A 14,593-nucleotide genomic window follows, 5' to 3' on the forward strand; every position below is an offset into this window, starting at 1 on the left:
ATGGAAGGCAACCAAACATATCTTACACTATATCCAAGGTACACATACATATGGAATATGCTATGCAGCTCGTACTGGACTACAGCTAGTGGGTTATACAGACTTAGACTATGTAGGGGATCTTGATTCTCGCAAAAGCATTTCAAGATACATGTTTTATCTTGGTTCTAGCCCCATTTGTTGGCAGAGTAAAAAGAAGAATACTATTGCTCTTTCATTTACTAAGGCTGAGTATTGAGGAGTTGTCACTACAGGTACAAAAGCTATTTGGTTACAACATATTTTGAAGCAGTTTGGTTTTGACATACCTAGACCCATAGTTGTACATTGTGATAATCAAAGTGCCATTGAAATCTCAAAACATCCAGTGCAGCATCAATGCACAAAACACATTGAATTTCATATGCAGTACATTAGAGAGTTGATTCATGAGCAAGTCATTGCATTGTAGTATTGTCCTACAGAACAATAGATTGCAGATATCTTCACTAAGCCCTTCACAGAGGTCAAGTATCTTCATTTGCAAGATCTCTTGGAGGTGCGGAATATTTCACCAATGGGAGTCACATGACTCTTCTCTTCTTTATTATACTTATCTCTCTTCTTGGAGGAGGTTTTTCCCATATGGTTTTCCCTCTTTCACCATTTTCAGAGAGATTGCATTGCATTGCATTGTATGTAGAGCATTGCATTTGTACATTGATACCTAACATGGCCTAATAGCCAAGACCCACATTGCATCTTGCATTTAGCTTTGTGAGCTTAAGTGCATTTCCCTAAGTTGCACTTAGGGGGGTGTTAGTATAAATAATTAATTATTATTACATTTTACTTAAGTTTACTTAGGAATATGCATAGACATATGAGTTGTCTTATTGACAACATAGGAGTTAGCAACTTATTTGAGAACATGGTGTCTACAACATCTCTTTATGAGATACACCTATGTAAACTTATCCTTTAATCATTGCACAAACTCCTATGCTCAATGGAGGATAATCCACTCTTGGTGGACATGTGCTTAGTTGTGATGTTTATCTCTTTGCTAACTCCTAGTCATTCTAGTTGCCTTTGTATACAAGAACTTCTAGTGTATATTCATGGGATATCCACTATCATTTTGATCATTATTGAGATTCTCACTTGATCATCATTAGTCTCTCTTATGCTATCTATTGAGCTTCTTGATCTTGGTGTTGAAATATTGCCTTAGGCAAATTCTTACAAAGAGAAACCCATTAATTTTGACTCTACAGAGAACTCTGGGAAGAAAGATGGTCCTAGGCCCAAAAGGAAAGCTACTATGAGAAACCATGATGATCAAGATGAGGAAGAGATTGTTAGTTAGGGTAAGAATGAGGAGTCAAGATAGTCCTTTTCCTTCCTAGGTGTCTAATACTTTTTAAAATGAAACTAATACCCCAAATTCTATGAAAGGTAGTGACATGGGAGAGAAAGGGATAGTCGCATCCCCTGTTATAATCCTTAATCTAGAAGGACATAAACATGGGGTAGAGGAGAAAATGGAGGCTTAGGGAGATAAACTGGTGGGGGGTGATATTTAGGAAGAGGAGTTTATAGCAAGGGATTATAATCAGAAGGAGGGGAATACTTTGGTGTAGGCTACCATGGACAAACAACCCTCGGTCAATCTGGAGATTTCCAAACTAGAGGACTTCATCACCAATCTCATCAAGAGAAATGAGGACTTGGAAGAAAAGTTCGACAATGTAGCTAACTTTTTTGTTCTTTTGGTGCATTCTATGACAACCACCCTTCATTTTCTATAGTTAGGGAAGGAGGAGAATAAGAATGCCAAGGAGATGGAGACTACTCATTCATTGTATGGCTTTTTGGCAGATGATTGGTTGCGGCAGTTGTCAGAGAACCCGAATAACCAGAATAATGAGAGTTAACTCATGGCCTCTTGCTCTTCCTTTTTGTTTATGTTTTCAAGTTACTACTTAACCTATGGGGCTTTCTATATTATTAAGCAGTAGACTTATTTCATGCCCATATATGTTAATTGGGCTAGTTTTTTGTATAATTATGACAATATGATAGTTGCTAGTTTTATAAATACCTATGACAGTATGATAGTCACTAGATGTAGTACATTTTTTTATAGAAATATGTTAGTATATGGGTTTTTATATTAAAAAAGGGAGAAGGGGAGCGGTTAATCGTATGGGAATGACTTTCAACTGATCTTCAGCCTTATTTATATGTTTTGGGTCAGCCCCCATTTTTACTGCTTTTTAATATCAAAAACATGATTGTACTTTAATTTGTTATTGTCTAATAAAATATATTTTATGTAACCTATACCCCACATTTTAACCATTGAACTTTGTTTACTTCCTATTAAAATCTTCTTTAACTCTTTAGGAATCTTATTTTGTTTTACTTAACCTATATACCTCACGACCTTTGAACTAATTAAGTTTCATGACTAGAACTTAAGATTTGTCCTATGGTAAGTGGTGCTCTTCCTTTCCCGACTCTCAACGTATCTAGAACAAAAAATAGTCACAGCTTGCGCTGATATTTGATCCAGTTCATAAGTAGGAGTATGACGTGCCTTAGGAATTCAGTGGAACGACTCAATTAGTCTATCCTACGGTTGCTAAAGTCAAGCCTTAGAACATGCTTACCCCCATCTAATCTAAGCTCCATTTGGGGTTTGTGGCAATAGTTTCTTGGACGATAACGATTGCCCCTCATTGCCCTCTATGTCAGGTGCGAATGCTTTATATAAGGTAGACTATTTTGGGTTTGCTAGGATAAAAATGGCTATTCCCCAGCCTAGGGTTTTTATAACTACTGAATTAGGAAGTCTCAAGGGTTTGGTGGACGCCGGCATAAAGGAGATTCCAGATGCCTATGTTCGCCCAGAGAATGAGCGCCCAACGGCCACTCCTGTATTTACCGAGAGCATTCCTGTCATAGATCTTCATGACTTAGATGGCCCAAACAGACAAGATACTATCACTTCTATCACTAAATCCTGTGAGGAATGGCGTTTCTTCCAGGTTTGCCTCTTCTTTCTCTTTCCCTCCCGTTGAGAAACACTATTGGGTAAAGGTTAAGTGCATAGTGTTTATTTGTATCAATACTGTGAATTGTATTTTTATTTGTATCAATAATTTGAATTGTATTGAGCTTTTGTTTTTGTCCTGTACTCGTTCATTCTGATGATGGATCACAGAATGTGATTCAAAATATTAATGATAAAAAATCTCACACAATCTATATTTTGTATCAGAACAATGGAAATTGTAAATTAAGACAGATTATACAAAGGGAGGAGTAGAGAGCTATGATAGCATAATGTTCAAAGCTGAATTATCTTCATCCTTTCCTAACTCTTTTAAGTTGTCTTGGTCTGTAATTTATTTTTATTTTTTATATGAATAATTTATTTTAATTTTTTCTATAGATCTCTCATTTTGACAATAATTTCTGAAGTGTCTGAATTCTATGCAATTGAATCTACAAGTACAATCATTATAAACTGTGGAAATCTAATAGATCTGAAGAGTAGATTAATTTAATGATCACATTTAAAATCATTTAGAAATTTTAAATCATTGAAAAAATTATTAGAAAAAAAGATATAAATACTCAAGTTAGGTTATAAAAACTTTGTTATTTTTTAAAGACAAAAGATAAATGACCCATAATTGAATTGATAAGAAGAAAGAGGAGTACAAGTAGGAAATGCAGATTAAGTTTTTTTTGGGACCACACTACTATTTTACACAGCTCATTTATGAATCAGAATTAGCTATGTTTTTGAGAACCAAACACCCCAAAAACAAAGTAAAATGAAGAGCATCATGCTATTCGAAGGGAACGGGCAATTATTATGAGCTCCCGAATTGCCAATATGAAGAGAACATTCTGGTTGCAATCTAGAGGTATTGCCAAATATCACTGGTCTAATGACCTGCCAAAACTAGCACCGAAACCCCCCATAATCAGACTTCTACAGCTGGAAGAAACACTGAGAAGACAAGCACCCCCAGCAATGATACCTGCAGCCCAAGCTCCTCAGCTAATATATCTGGAGTAAACCACTGCAAAGCAATCTCTGCTAGTCTTGGAATCCAATATACACGACCCCTGATCTGACAGGACACCCAAATTGGATAGCCAATCTGTCACTGTATTCCCTTTCCCTTTTCTAAAATAATGATCAATTTTGTGATATTGTTTTTAAGATTTAATTGTGTAGTTCTTGAGTCAAACTTATTGATCCTTGTTTCATGTGTAGTGATTCACACAAATTCATTTCTCATGAGAATAAATAGAACACTTAGCACTCATTGAATCTAGATAATGCTCACACTAGACTTGCTGTGGAAAATATATTGCACAATTTTGTTAAACAAATTGTTAAAAGATAAAAGCTAACACAAAATTACACAACAGTCTAATATACAACATACTATACAACACTATAATAAGTTGTGAATACAAATAAATTACATGACCCATTAATTATTAGACTACATAAATCTAATATCTCTAATTAATAAGTTAGTCGTGTTTTGGTCCAGGTGGTAAATCATGGGATTCCGGAGAGAGTGATGGAGAAAATGGTGGAGGCCCATCACGGTTTCTTCGAACAAGGAGAAGGGGAAAAAGACAAATACAAAGCAGAAGGCTCCCATAAGCCAGTTGTATATGGGACCAGCTTCACTGCAAGAGATGAAAGAATTCTGAATTGGAGGGACTTTCTCATGCTTATGATTGGAGAACTTAATGCCGAAATACTTGAATGTTGGCCTCCAGTCATTCAGTACTGAATCTTCGCCTTTTACCTCCATTTGTTTTGCTTCAGTGCTGAATCTGCTTCATTAACGGATACATTTTTCCATTTGTGTGCAGAGATTCTGGATTGGAATATGCGACTGAAGTGAAAAAGGTGGCAGTAAAACTCCTTTCTGCGTTGTCAGAGAGCATTGGAATTCCTGGTATTTTAGAGAAGATGATGGGTTATGAGAGAATGGTCTTGAATTATTACCCGCCATGCCCAAACCCAGATGTGGCATTCGGTGTGAGGAGCCATTCTGACGTGGGATTACTCACAATTCTTCTGCAAGACGGTGTGGGAGGCTTGCAAGTTTTCCATAACGGTAGATGGGTTGCAGTGAAACCCATTCGCAATGCTTTTGTCATCAATGTGGGCGATATGTTGCAGGTTGTTTTAACCACATTTCTATTAATTTTTCACTCCTAATTCTCATACTGATGAAATCTAATGAAGTTGAATCTTGAATCTCTTGGAGGTTTTGAGCAATGGAAGATTTCAAAGTGCAGAGCACCGTGCTGTGCCTAGCTCCACTCAAACTCGAATTTCCGTACCATTGTTCTGCGCGCCCAAGAGTGATAATTTGATAGAGCCCATCCCTGAGCTTATTAACGAGGATAATCCAGTGAAGTATAGGTCGTTTACATTTGGGGAATATCTGGCTTATTTTCTTAATAGATCTCATTCTGGAAAGGCTGATAACTTAGCTTTGATAAAGATCAGCTAAAGGATTGTTGAGAGGCTATGGAGTCTGCCGCCTTTTTAATAAAGGAATTGTAAGCTTCTCTTGATCTTGATCCTTCCTGCATATCACCATAGCCATAGCTCTACTCAGTTGAGTTGGACAGGATTCATAAGCTTAGTTTGGAGACGATTGCTGAAGAATTTAATATAAGTAAATGTGTTTTGTATTGTTGATATATAATAATGTATATATTTGAGTGAATGTGCTATTATATTTTTCTCATGTAAACAAAGACTATTTTGATGATGTTTGACATTAAAAAAAATTGAATAAATAAAGGTTTTTCTTAATGATGGATTATAGAGTGTGATTGGAAACATTCATGTAAAAACTCTCACATAATCAAATTAAGAAGTAAATTCACTCTAATAGATTGTAGAAATCAAATGTCATTAATAGTTAAATGATTATTTATAAAGAAAATTTTGATGAATTGCATTTCTTTGGAGGCTATGGTAAATTTATGGAAATGAATTACATTTATAAAAATGAGAAAGTTGTCTAGAATACTAATGTATGGTATAGATGTATGTGTGTCATGATGTATTTTATATAACCCAAAAGTCCTAGTAGTTCCCAAACATTTACTTTAAAATACCAATGTTCCCAAGTCTCAAGAAGCCAGATATATCTCCAAAAGAAATATGTATTTGTAAGTAATGAGATAAATATTAGAGCTTTTAAGAGATTTTTCTTTGAGTTGGGCACTACTTTTGGTATTTTTATGTCTACAATAACGAAGAATAAGATTTTGAAAAATAATTTGTATTTTAATCGAAGTTTATCTAAAAATAAAAACATAACTATGCAAACAACAATGAAGGAAAATGGAAGTGGCGATCCCAAGGAGCTCACAAGTAAATAAAAAAGAGAACAATAGTAAATAAAAAAGAATACAAATGGAATTTAAGAATATTGTTGAATCTTAAAGGGTTTGCTAAATCCAAGGAGATAGAAAGAGATTAAAGAGTAATGTTGCAGAGCTTACGAAAGTTTTGTGTGAGTTCTAGTTTGCAAGAGATTAGTGGGAAGTTTCTAGAGGAGATGCAAGAGAGTTCTCCAAATTGATAGAGGGGAACAAAAGGAAAAGGCTAATAAGTTGTTTGGATTTGTACTAAAAGTGGAATCTACTAACCTAGGTAGGTGACAAGTGAAAGATACTTAGACATGACCACCAAACAAAAAAATCATTGTTAGATGCTAGTGCATTATGTAGACATTATAACATGCTAGTGTTTAGATCATTTGAACTCACCAATGAAAAAGCACTAGTCTCACTCAAGGTTAATATAGAAGATAGTATTAAAATTGACAAAAATAAAGACAGTAGAAAATTAAAAAACTTGGCCTCTTGAGGAGAAAAGGACAATGCAAATGCTAAAATTTAGTTTGTCTTTGAATGTAGATTCACAGTTGTTGGGATTAGGAGCATAGTTATCAAAGTTATCCAATTCAAAAGCAGTCAATCTTCCCAAAAGTGCATCCTAAGTTACAATTTGGATTGAATCCCATCTCTTGAATTTCTAAAACTCTAATTGCATAAATAGGAAGAAGAGTTCTTAGTACCTTCACAACTATTGTCTCATCAGTTATGTCTCCTCCTACAGCTCTAATTGTACTTCACTTTCTTTATTTCATTCATTGTATTGGACAATGTTCTCACCTTCTTTCATTTTCATTCGATCAAACTTGCCTCTTAAACATTTTGTCTTGGCTCTTTGCAGATTTTTATCACCTCCATAGACTTTTTGCATTTTTCTCACATTTCAAATGTAGTAGAACATTCTTTAACCTCATCAAATTTAGAATAGTTGAGAGAGGAAGCTATATCAATCATCATTATATTGTGATCCTTTGCCTCTTTCATTTGTTCCATAGTCATAGGTTTAGGTGGTGGCACATATTTGTTTTCCAAGTAGAACAGGCCAATATCTCCAATGCTTGAAAGGTGTAGCTTCATCAATTCATGTCATGATGAAAAAAAAATTTGTTAAGCTTGGGAATCTTCCTAATATATGACATCTTGATCTTTAGCTTAGGTCCTTGAAACCTTTTTTGCAAGCACCAACAGCTCTAATACCAATTGTAAAAAATGAAGATAGTAACTGAGAGGGGACGGGTGAATCAATTACCACAAAAACATTTCCTTGTCCCTAGATGTCAAATCAATTTTCATTGATAATGTAATATTGTCTATCTTGGTTAGAACTAAGATATTGTTGTAACTTGGTTAACAAAGCAGTCTTATGAATATTAATCTATTTTAACCTTTAGTAGCTTAGTTGCAGAAACATAAGCATAAAGAAAATAACATGAGCACATATGACACCAAAATTTACCATGGAAACTCAATTTAGGAAAACCACCATGCAACTAGTTACAATATTTTTCACTCTTCTGAAGTGAGCTTTATTATGAGATAGTCATGTTAAAGGTTACAAAACATACTATTAAGTATGACCTTGTTAGAGGATTTAGATCGCCATGTTAGGAGTGGCCTAGTTAGAGATCTTCAAACACTTCAAACTTGAAATTTCACCTTGTTAAAGGATTTACAATATGACTATTAAGTCAACTATGTTAAGAGATTTCTTCACTGGTACAATGGCTAGAAGTTAACAATAGTTTGACCTGATTTATGAAGAAACTTATTTTGTAGATTTAGATCTCTATTTTGGCTTGACTTCTAGATCTTTACTCATCAAAATATTCTTTGCAACTTATATTCCACACTTTCCCTCTCTATCTTTCCTTTTGATCACATATCCATCTTATTCCTTGTATTCCACTAGTACACTTTCTCCCCACTACTTGACCTTTCTTATATATCATAATCTTTGATAAATCAGCTTGAATACCCTTTCAAATAATCATTAAAAATCCAAATAGTCATCCTCAAACAGTTAATTAGTAGACAAGTGTGTTCTGCTATCACTCGGTCAATACTAAGATTGATCACTTGGTTAACAGTGAAAGTCCTTTGATGCCCAACCACTCGGTTAATACTATAAGCTGGATAACCTTCAATGCCTGACTGCTTGGTTAACATTGGATTCCCTTCATTACCTAACTGCTCAGTTAATACTGAATATGCTTGACTTAGTACTGCAAGTTTTTCATTTCTCTATTAATATTGACATTTGTGTAACATCGATAGCTATATATAATTGAAGAATTATTTCCAACAAAAAATCCCCTGACCTCTCCTAGTAAAGAGAAACCCATTGATTTTGACTCCATAGAGAACTCTGGTAAGAAAGATGGCCCTAAAGGAAAGCCACTATGAGAAACTATGGTGATTAGAATGAGGAAGAGACTTTTAGTGAGGATAAGAATGAGGAGGATCTAGGTGGGGGTCAAGGTAGTCCATTTCCTTCCAAGGTGTCTGATACTTTTTAAAATGAGACTAATACTGCAGATTCTATGAAAGATGGTGATGGGGGTGAGCAGGAGATAGTCATGTCCCCTGTTATTATCCTTAATCTAGAAGGATAGAAACATGGGGTAGTGGATAAAATGGAGGCTCAAGGAGATAAACCAATGTGGGGTGATATTTGGGAAGAGAGGTTTATAGAAGGGAGTGATAATCAAAAGGATGGGAATACTTTGGGGCAAGTTACCATAGACAACCAATCCTCAGTCAATCTAGAGATTTCCAAATTGGAGGAATCCATCACCAGTCTCATCGAGAGAAATGAGGACTTGGAAGACAAGTTCGACAACGTGGATAACTTTTATGTTCGTGTGATGTATTCTACCACAACCACCCTTCATTTTAGAGAAGGAGGAGAATAACAATGTCGAGGAGATGGAGACTACTCATTCATTGTATAGCTTTTTGGTGGACAATTAGTTACGGCAGTTACTAGAGAACTCAAATAACCAGAAGAATGAGAGTTAACTCCTAGCCTCTTGCTCTTCCTTTTTGTTTATGTTTTCAAGTTACTGCTTAGCCCATGGGACTTTCTCTATTATTAAGTAGTGGACTTATTTAATGCCCATAGATGTTAATTGGGCTAGTTTTTTGTATAATTATGACAATATGATAGTTGCTAGTTTTTTTAATAACTATGACAATATGGTAGTCACTAGATGTCGTACTTTTTTTATAGAAATATGTTAGTCTATAGATTTTTATATTAAAGAAGGGGGAAGGGAGCGGTTAATCGTATGGAAATGACTTTTGGCTGATCTTCAGCCTTATTTATATGTTTTAGGTCAGTCCCCATTTTAACTACTTTTTAATATCAAAGACATAATTATACTTTAATATGTTATTTATATTTTATGTAACCTATAACCCATATTTTAACCATTGAACTTTGTTTACTTCCTAATAAAATCTTCTTTAACTCTTTAGAAATCTTATCTTGTTTTCCTTAACCTGTACCTCACGACCTTTGGATTAATTATATTAAATTTTGTTTATTTCCGTAGTGAAGCTCTTTTATTTTTTCCAAATCTTTAAACATGAAATGTGTTAATGTCACGAACCTACCTAATATAACATATATATTTTATTGACAGAACTATTTTTTATTAAGATAAAAGAAAAACAGCTCCATTTTGAATTTTTTTAATGAAGTTGCATGACCAGAACTCAAGATTTGTCCTATAGTGACTGGTGCTCTGCCTTTACCGACTCTCAACGTATCTAGAACAAAATCGTCACAGCTTGCGCTGATATTTGACCCAGTTCATAATTAGGAGTGTGACGTGCCTTAGGAATTCAGTCGAACGACTCAATCTAGTCTATCATACGGTTGCTGAAGTCAAGCCTGAGAACATGCTTACCCCCATTTAATCTAAGCTCCATTTGGGGTTTGTGGCAATAGTTTCTTGGACGATAACGATTGCCCCTCATTGCCCTCTATCTCAGGTGCGAATGCTTTATATGAGGTAGACTATTTTGGGTTTGCTAGATAAAAATGTCTATTCCCCAGCCTAGGGTTTTTATAACTACTGAATTAGGAAGTCTCAAGGGTTTGGTGGACGCCGGCATAAAGGAGATTCCAGATGCCTATGTTCGCCCAGAGAATGAGCGCCCAACGGCCACTCCTGTATTTACTGAGAGCATTCCTGTCATAGATCTTCATGACTTAGATGGCCCAAACAGACTAGATACTATCACTTCTATCACTAAATCCTGTGAGGAATGGGGTTTCTTCCAGGTTTGCCTCTTCTTTCTCTCTCCCTCCCGTTGAGAAACGCTATTGGGTAAAGGTTAACTGCATAGTGTTTATCTGTATCGATTGAAATGTTTTGACTGGTATCAATCTTTTGGTTTTGTTCTGTATTCTTTTATTTTGATGATGGATTATAGAATGTGATTTAAAATATTAGTGATAAAAAATCTCACACAGAATAATAGAAATTGTAAATTGAGACAGATTATAGAAAAGGAGGAGTAGAGAACTAGGATTAAATAATGTTCAAAGCTGAATTATCTTCATCCTTTCCTAACTCTTTTAAGTTGTCTTCGTCTGTAATTTATTTTTATTTTTTGTATGAATAATTTATTTTAATTTTTACTATAGCTCTCTTATTTCGACAATAATTTCTGAAGTGTAATCTAAACCACACATTGATACAAATGAATTCTATGCAATTGAATCTATAAGTACTATCATTATAAACTGTGGAAATCTAATAGATCTGAATAGTAGATTAATTTAGTGGCCACATTTAAAATCGTTAAGAAATTTTAAATCATTGAAAAACTATTAGAAAAAAATGTATAAATACTCAAGTTAGGCTATAAAAACATTGTTATTTTTCAAAGGCAAAAGATAAATGCCCCATAATTGAATTGATAAAAAGAAAGAGGAGTACAAGTAGAAAATGCAGATTAGGTTTTTTTTTTTTTTGGACTACACTACTATTTTACACAGCTCATTTATGAATCAGAATTAGCTATGTTTTTGAGAACCAAACACCCCAAAAAAAAAAGTAAAATGAAGAGCATCATGCTATTCGAAGGGAAGGGGCAATTATTATGAGCTCCCGAATTGCCAATATGAAGAGAACATTCTGGTTGCAACCTAGAGGTATTACCAAATATCACTGGCCTAATGACCTGCCAAAACTAGCACCGAAACCCCCCATAATCAGACTTCAAACGCTGGAAGAAACACTGAGAAGACAAGCACCCCCAGCAATGATACCTGCAGCCCAAACTCCTCAGCTAATATATCTGGAGTAAACCGCTGCAAAGCAATCTCTGCTACAGTCTTGGAATCCAATATATACGACCCCTGATCTGACAAGACACCTAAATTGGATAGCCAATCTGTCAATGTATTCCCTTTCCCTTTTTTAAAATAACGAGCAATTTTGTGATATTGCTTTTAGGATTTAACTGTGTAGTTTTTGAGTCAAATTCATTGACTCTTGTTTCATGTGTAGTGATTCACACAAATTCATTTCTTATGAAAATAAATAAAACACTTAAAATTCATTAAATTTAGATCATGCTCACACTAGACTTGCTGTGAAAAATACATCCTACTTATGAACAATTTTGTTAATCAAATTGTTAAAAGAATAAAACTAACTCAAAATTACACAACAGTCTAATATACAATAGACTATAAAACACTATAATAAGTTATGAATACAAATAAATTACATGATCCTTTAATTATTAGACTATATAAATCTAATATCTCTAATTAATGAGTTAGTCGTGTTTTGGTCCAGGTGGTAAATCATGGGATTCCGGAGAGAGTGATGAAGAAAATGGTGGAGGCCCACCACCATTTCTTCGAACAAGCAGAAGAGGAAAAAGCCAAATACAAAGCAGAAGGCTCCCATAAGCCAGTTATATACGGGACCAACTTCACTGCAAGAGATGAAAGAATTCTGGATTGGAGGGACTTTCTCATGCTTATGATTGGAGAACTTAATGCCCAAACACTTGAATGTTGGCCTCCGGTCATTCAGTACTGAATCTTTGCCTTTTACCTCCATTTGGTTTGCTTCAGTACTGAATCTGTTTCCTTAACGGATACATTTTTCCATTTGTGTGCAGAGATTCTGGATTGGAATATGCGACTGAAGTGAAAAAGGTGGCAGTAAAACTCCTTTCTGCATTGTCAGAGAGCATTGGAATTCCTGGTATTTTAGAGAAGATGATGGGTTATGAGCGAATGGTCTTGAATTATTACCCGCCATGCCCAAACCCAGATATGGCATTCGGTGTTAGCAGCCATTCTGACGTGGGTTTACTCACAATTCTTCTGCAAGACGATGTGGGAGGCTTGCAAGTTTTCCATAACGATAGATGGGTTGCAGTGAAACCCATTCGCAATGCTTTTGTCATCAATGTGGGCGATATGTTGCAGGTTGTTTTAACCACATTTCTATTAATTTTTCACTCCTAACTCTCATACTGATGAAATCTAATGAAGTTGAATCTTGAATCTCTTGCAGGTTTTGAGCAATGGAAGATTTCAAAGTGCAGAGCACCGTGCTGTGCCTAGCTCCACTCAAACTCGAATTTCCATACCATTGTTCTGCGCACCCAAGAGTGATACTTTGATCGAGCCCATCCCTCAGCTTATTAACGAGGATAATCCAGTGAAGTATAGGTCCTTCACTTTTGGGGAATATCTGGCTTATTTTCTTAATAGATCTCATTCTGGAAAGGCTGATAACTTAGCTTTAGTAAAGATCAGCTAAAGGATTGTTGAGAGGCTATGGAGTCTGCCGCCCTTTTTATATAGGAATTGTAAGCTTCTCTTGATCTTGATCCTTCCTGCATATCGCCATAGCCATAGCTCTACTCGGTTGAGTTAAACAGGATTCATAAGCTTAGTTTGGAGAGGATTGCTGAAGAATTTAATATAAGTAAATAAATCAAATTGTGTTTTGTATTGTTGCTATATAATAATGTATATATTTGAGTGAATGTGTTATTATATTTGTCTCATGTAAACAAAGACTTTTAATATTAAAAAAAATTGAATAAATAAAGATTTTTTTAATGATGAATTATCGAGTGCGATTGGAAACATTCATGTAAAAACTCTTACACAATCAAATTAAGGAGAAATAAATTCATTCTAATAGATTTAGAAATATGTCATTAATAGATAAATGATTATTTAGAAAAAGTTGATGAGTTACATTTCGTTGGAGGCTAAAGTAAATTTATGGAAATGAATTACATTTAGAAAAATGAGAAAGTTGCCTAGAATACTAATGCATGGTGTAGATGTATGTGCATCATGATGTATTTTATATAATCCAAAAGTCCTAGTAGTTCCCAAACATTTACTTTAAAATACCAATGTTCCCAAATCTTAAGAAGCTATATATATCTCCCAAAGAAATATGTATTTTTAAGCAATGAGATAAATATTAGAGCTTTTAAGAAATTTTTCTTTGAGTCAGGCACTACTTTTGGTATTGTTACGTCTACAATAACTAAGAATAAGATTTTGAAAAATAATTTTGTATTTTAATCAAAGCTTGTCTAAAAATTAAAACATAATTAATGCAAACAACAATGAAGGAAAAAGGAAGTGGGGATCCCAGGGAGCTCACAAGTAAATAAAAAAGAGAGCAATAGTAAATATAAAAGAATACAAATGGAATTTAAGAATACCGTTGAATCTTAAAGGGTTTGAAAAATCCAAGGAGATATAAAGAGATTAAAGAGTAATGTTGTAGAGCTTAAGAAAGTTTTGTGTGAGTTCTAGTTTGGAAGAGATTAGTAGGAAGTTTCTAGAGGAGATGCAAGAGAGTTCTCCAAATAGATAAGAGGGGAGCAAAAGGGAAAGGCTAATAAGCTATTTGGCTTTCTACTTAAAGTGGAATCTATTAACCTAGGTAGGTGACAAGTGAAAGATACTTAGACATGACCACTAAAAAAAAATTATTGTTTGATGCCAATGCATTATGTAGGCATTGTAGCATGCTAGTGTTTAGATCATTTGAACTCACCAATGAAAAAGCACTAGTCGCACTCAAGGTTAATATATAGAAGATGGCATTAAAATTGACAAAAATCAAGACAATAGGAATTTAAA

At 34.6% G+C, this 14,593-nt stretch overlaps 2 protein-coding genes across 2 annotated transcripts; both read left to right on the forward strand.

Annotated features, from left to right (window-relative positions):
* Positions 1 to 2,634: 2,634 nt before the first annotated feature.
* Positions 2,635 to 5,762, forward strand: LOC149544998 (protein DMR6-LIKE OXYGENASE 2-like). The gene is made up of 4 exons (XM_089796478.1): positions 2,635 to 3,032; positions 4,563 to 4,804; positions 4,894 to 5,206; positions 5,295 to 5,762. Exons 1-4 carry the CDS (start codon positions 2,733 to 2,735, stop codon positions 5,541 to 5,543), a joined length of 1,104 nt encoding a protein of 367 aa, XP_089652604.1. The 5' UTR covers positions 2,635 to 2,732; the 3' UTR covers positions 5,544 to 5,762.
* Positions 5,763 to 10,309: 4,547 nt separating this feature from the next.
* Positions 10,310 to 13,480, forward strand: LOC149544999 (fe(II)/2-oxoglutarate-dependent dioxygenase 4-like). The gene is made up of 4 exons (XM_089796479.1): positions 10,310 to 10,732; positions 12,261 to 12,502; positions 12,592 to 12,904; positions 12,993 to 13,480. Exons 1-4 carry the CDS (start codon positions 10,490 to 10,492, stop codon positions 13,239 to 13,241), a joined length of 1,047 nt encoding a protein of 348 aa, XP_089652605.1. The 5' UTR covers positions 10,310 to 10,489; the 3' UTR covers positions 13,242 to 13,480.
* Positions 13,481 to 14,593: the final 1,113 nt, after the last annotated feature.

The sequence above is a fragment of the Cupressus sempervirens genome, chromosome 8, assembly GCF_028749045.1.
Source record: "Cupressus sempervirens isolate cs-2001-9-10 chromosome 8, ASM2874904v1, whole genome shotgun sequence".
Lineage (NCBI taxonomy): Eukaryota > Viridiplantae > Streptophyta > Pinopsida > Cupressales > Cupressaceae > Cupressus > Cupressus sempervirens.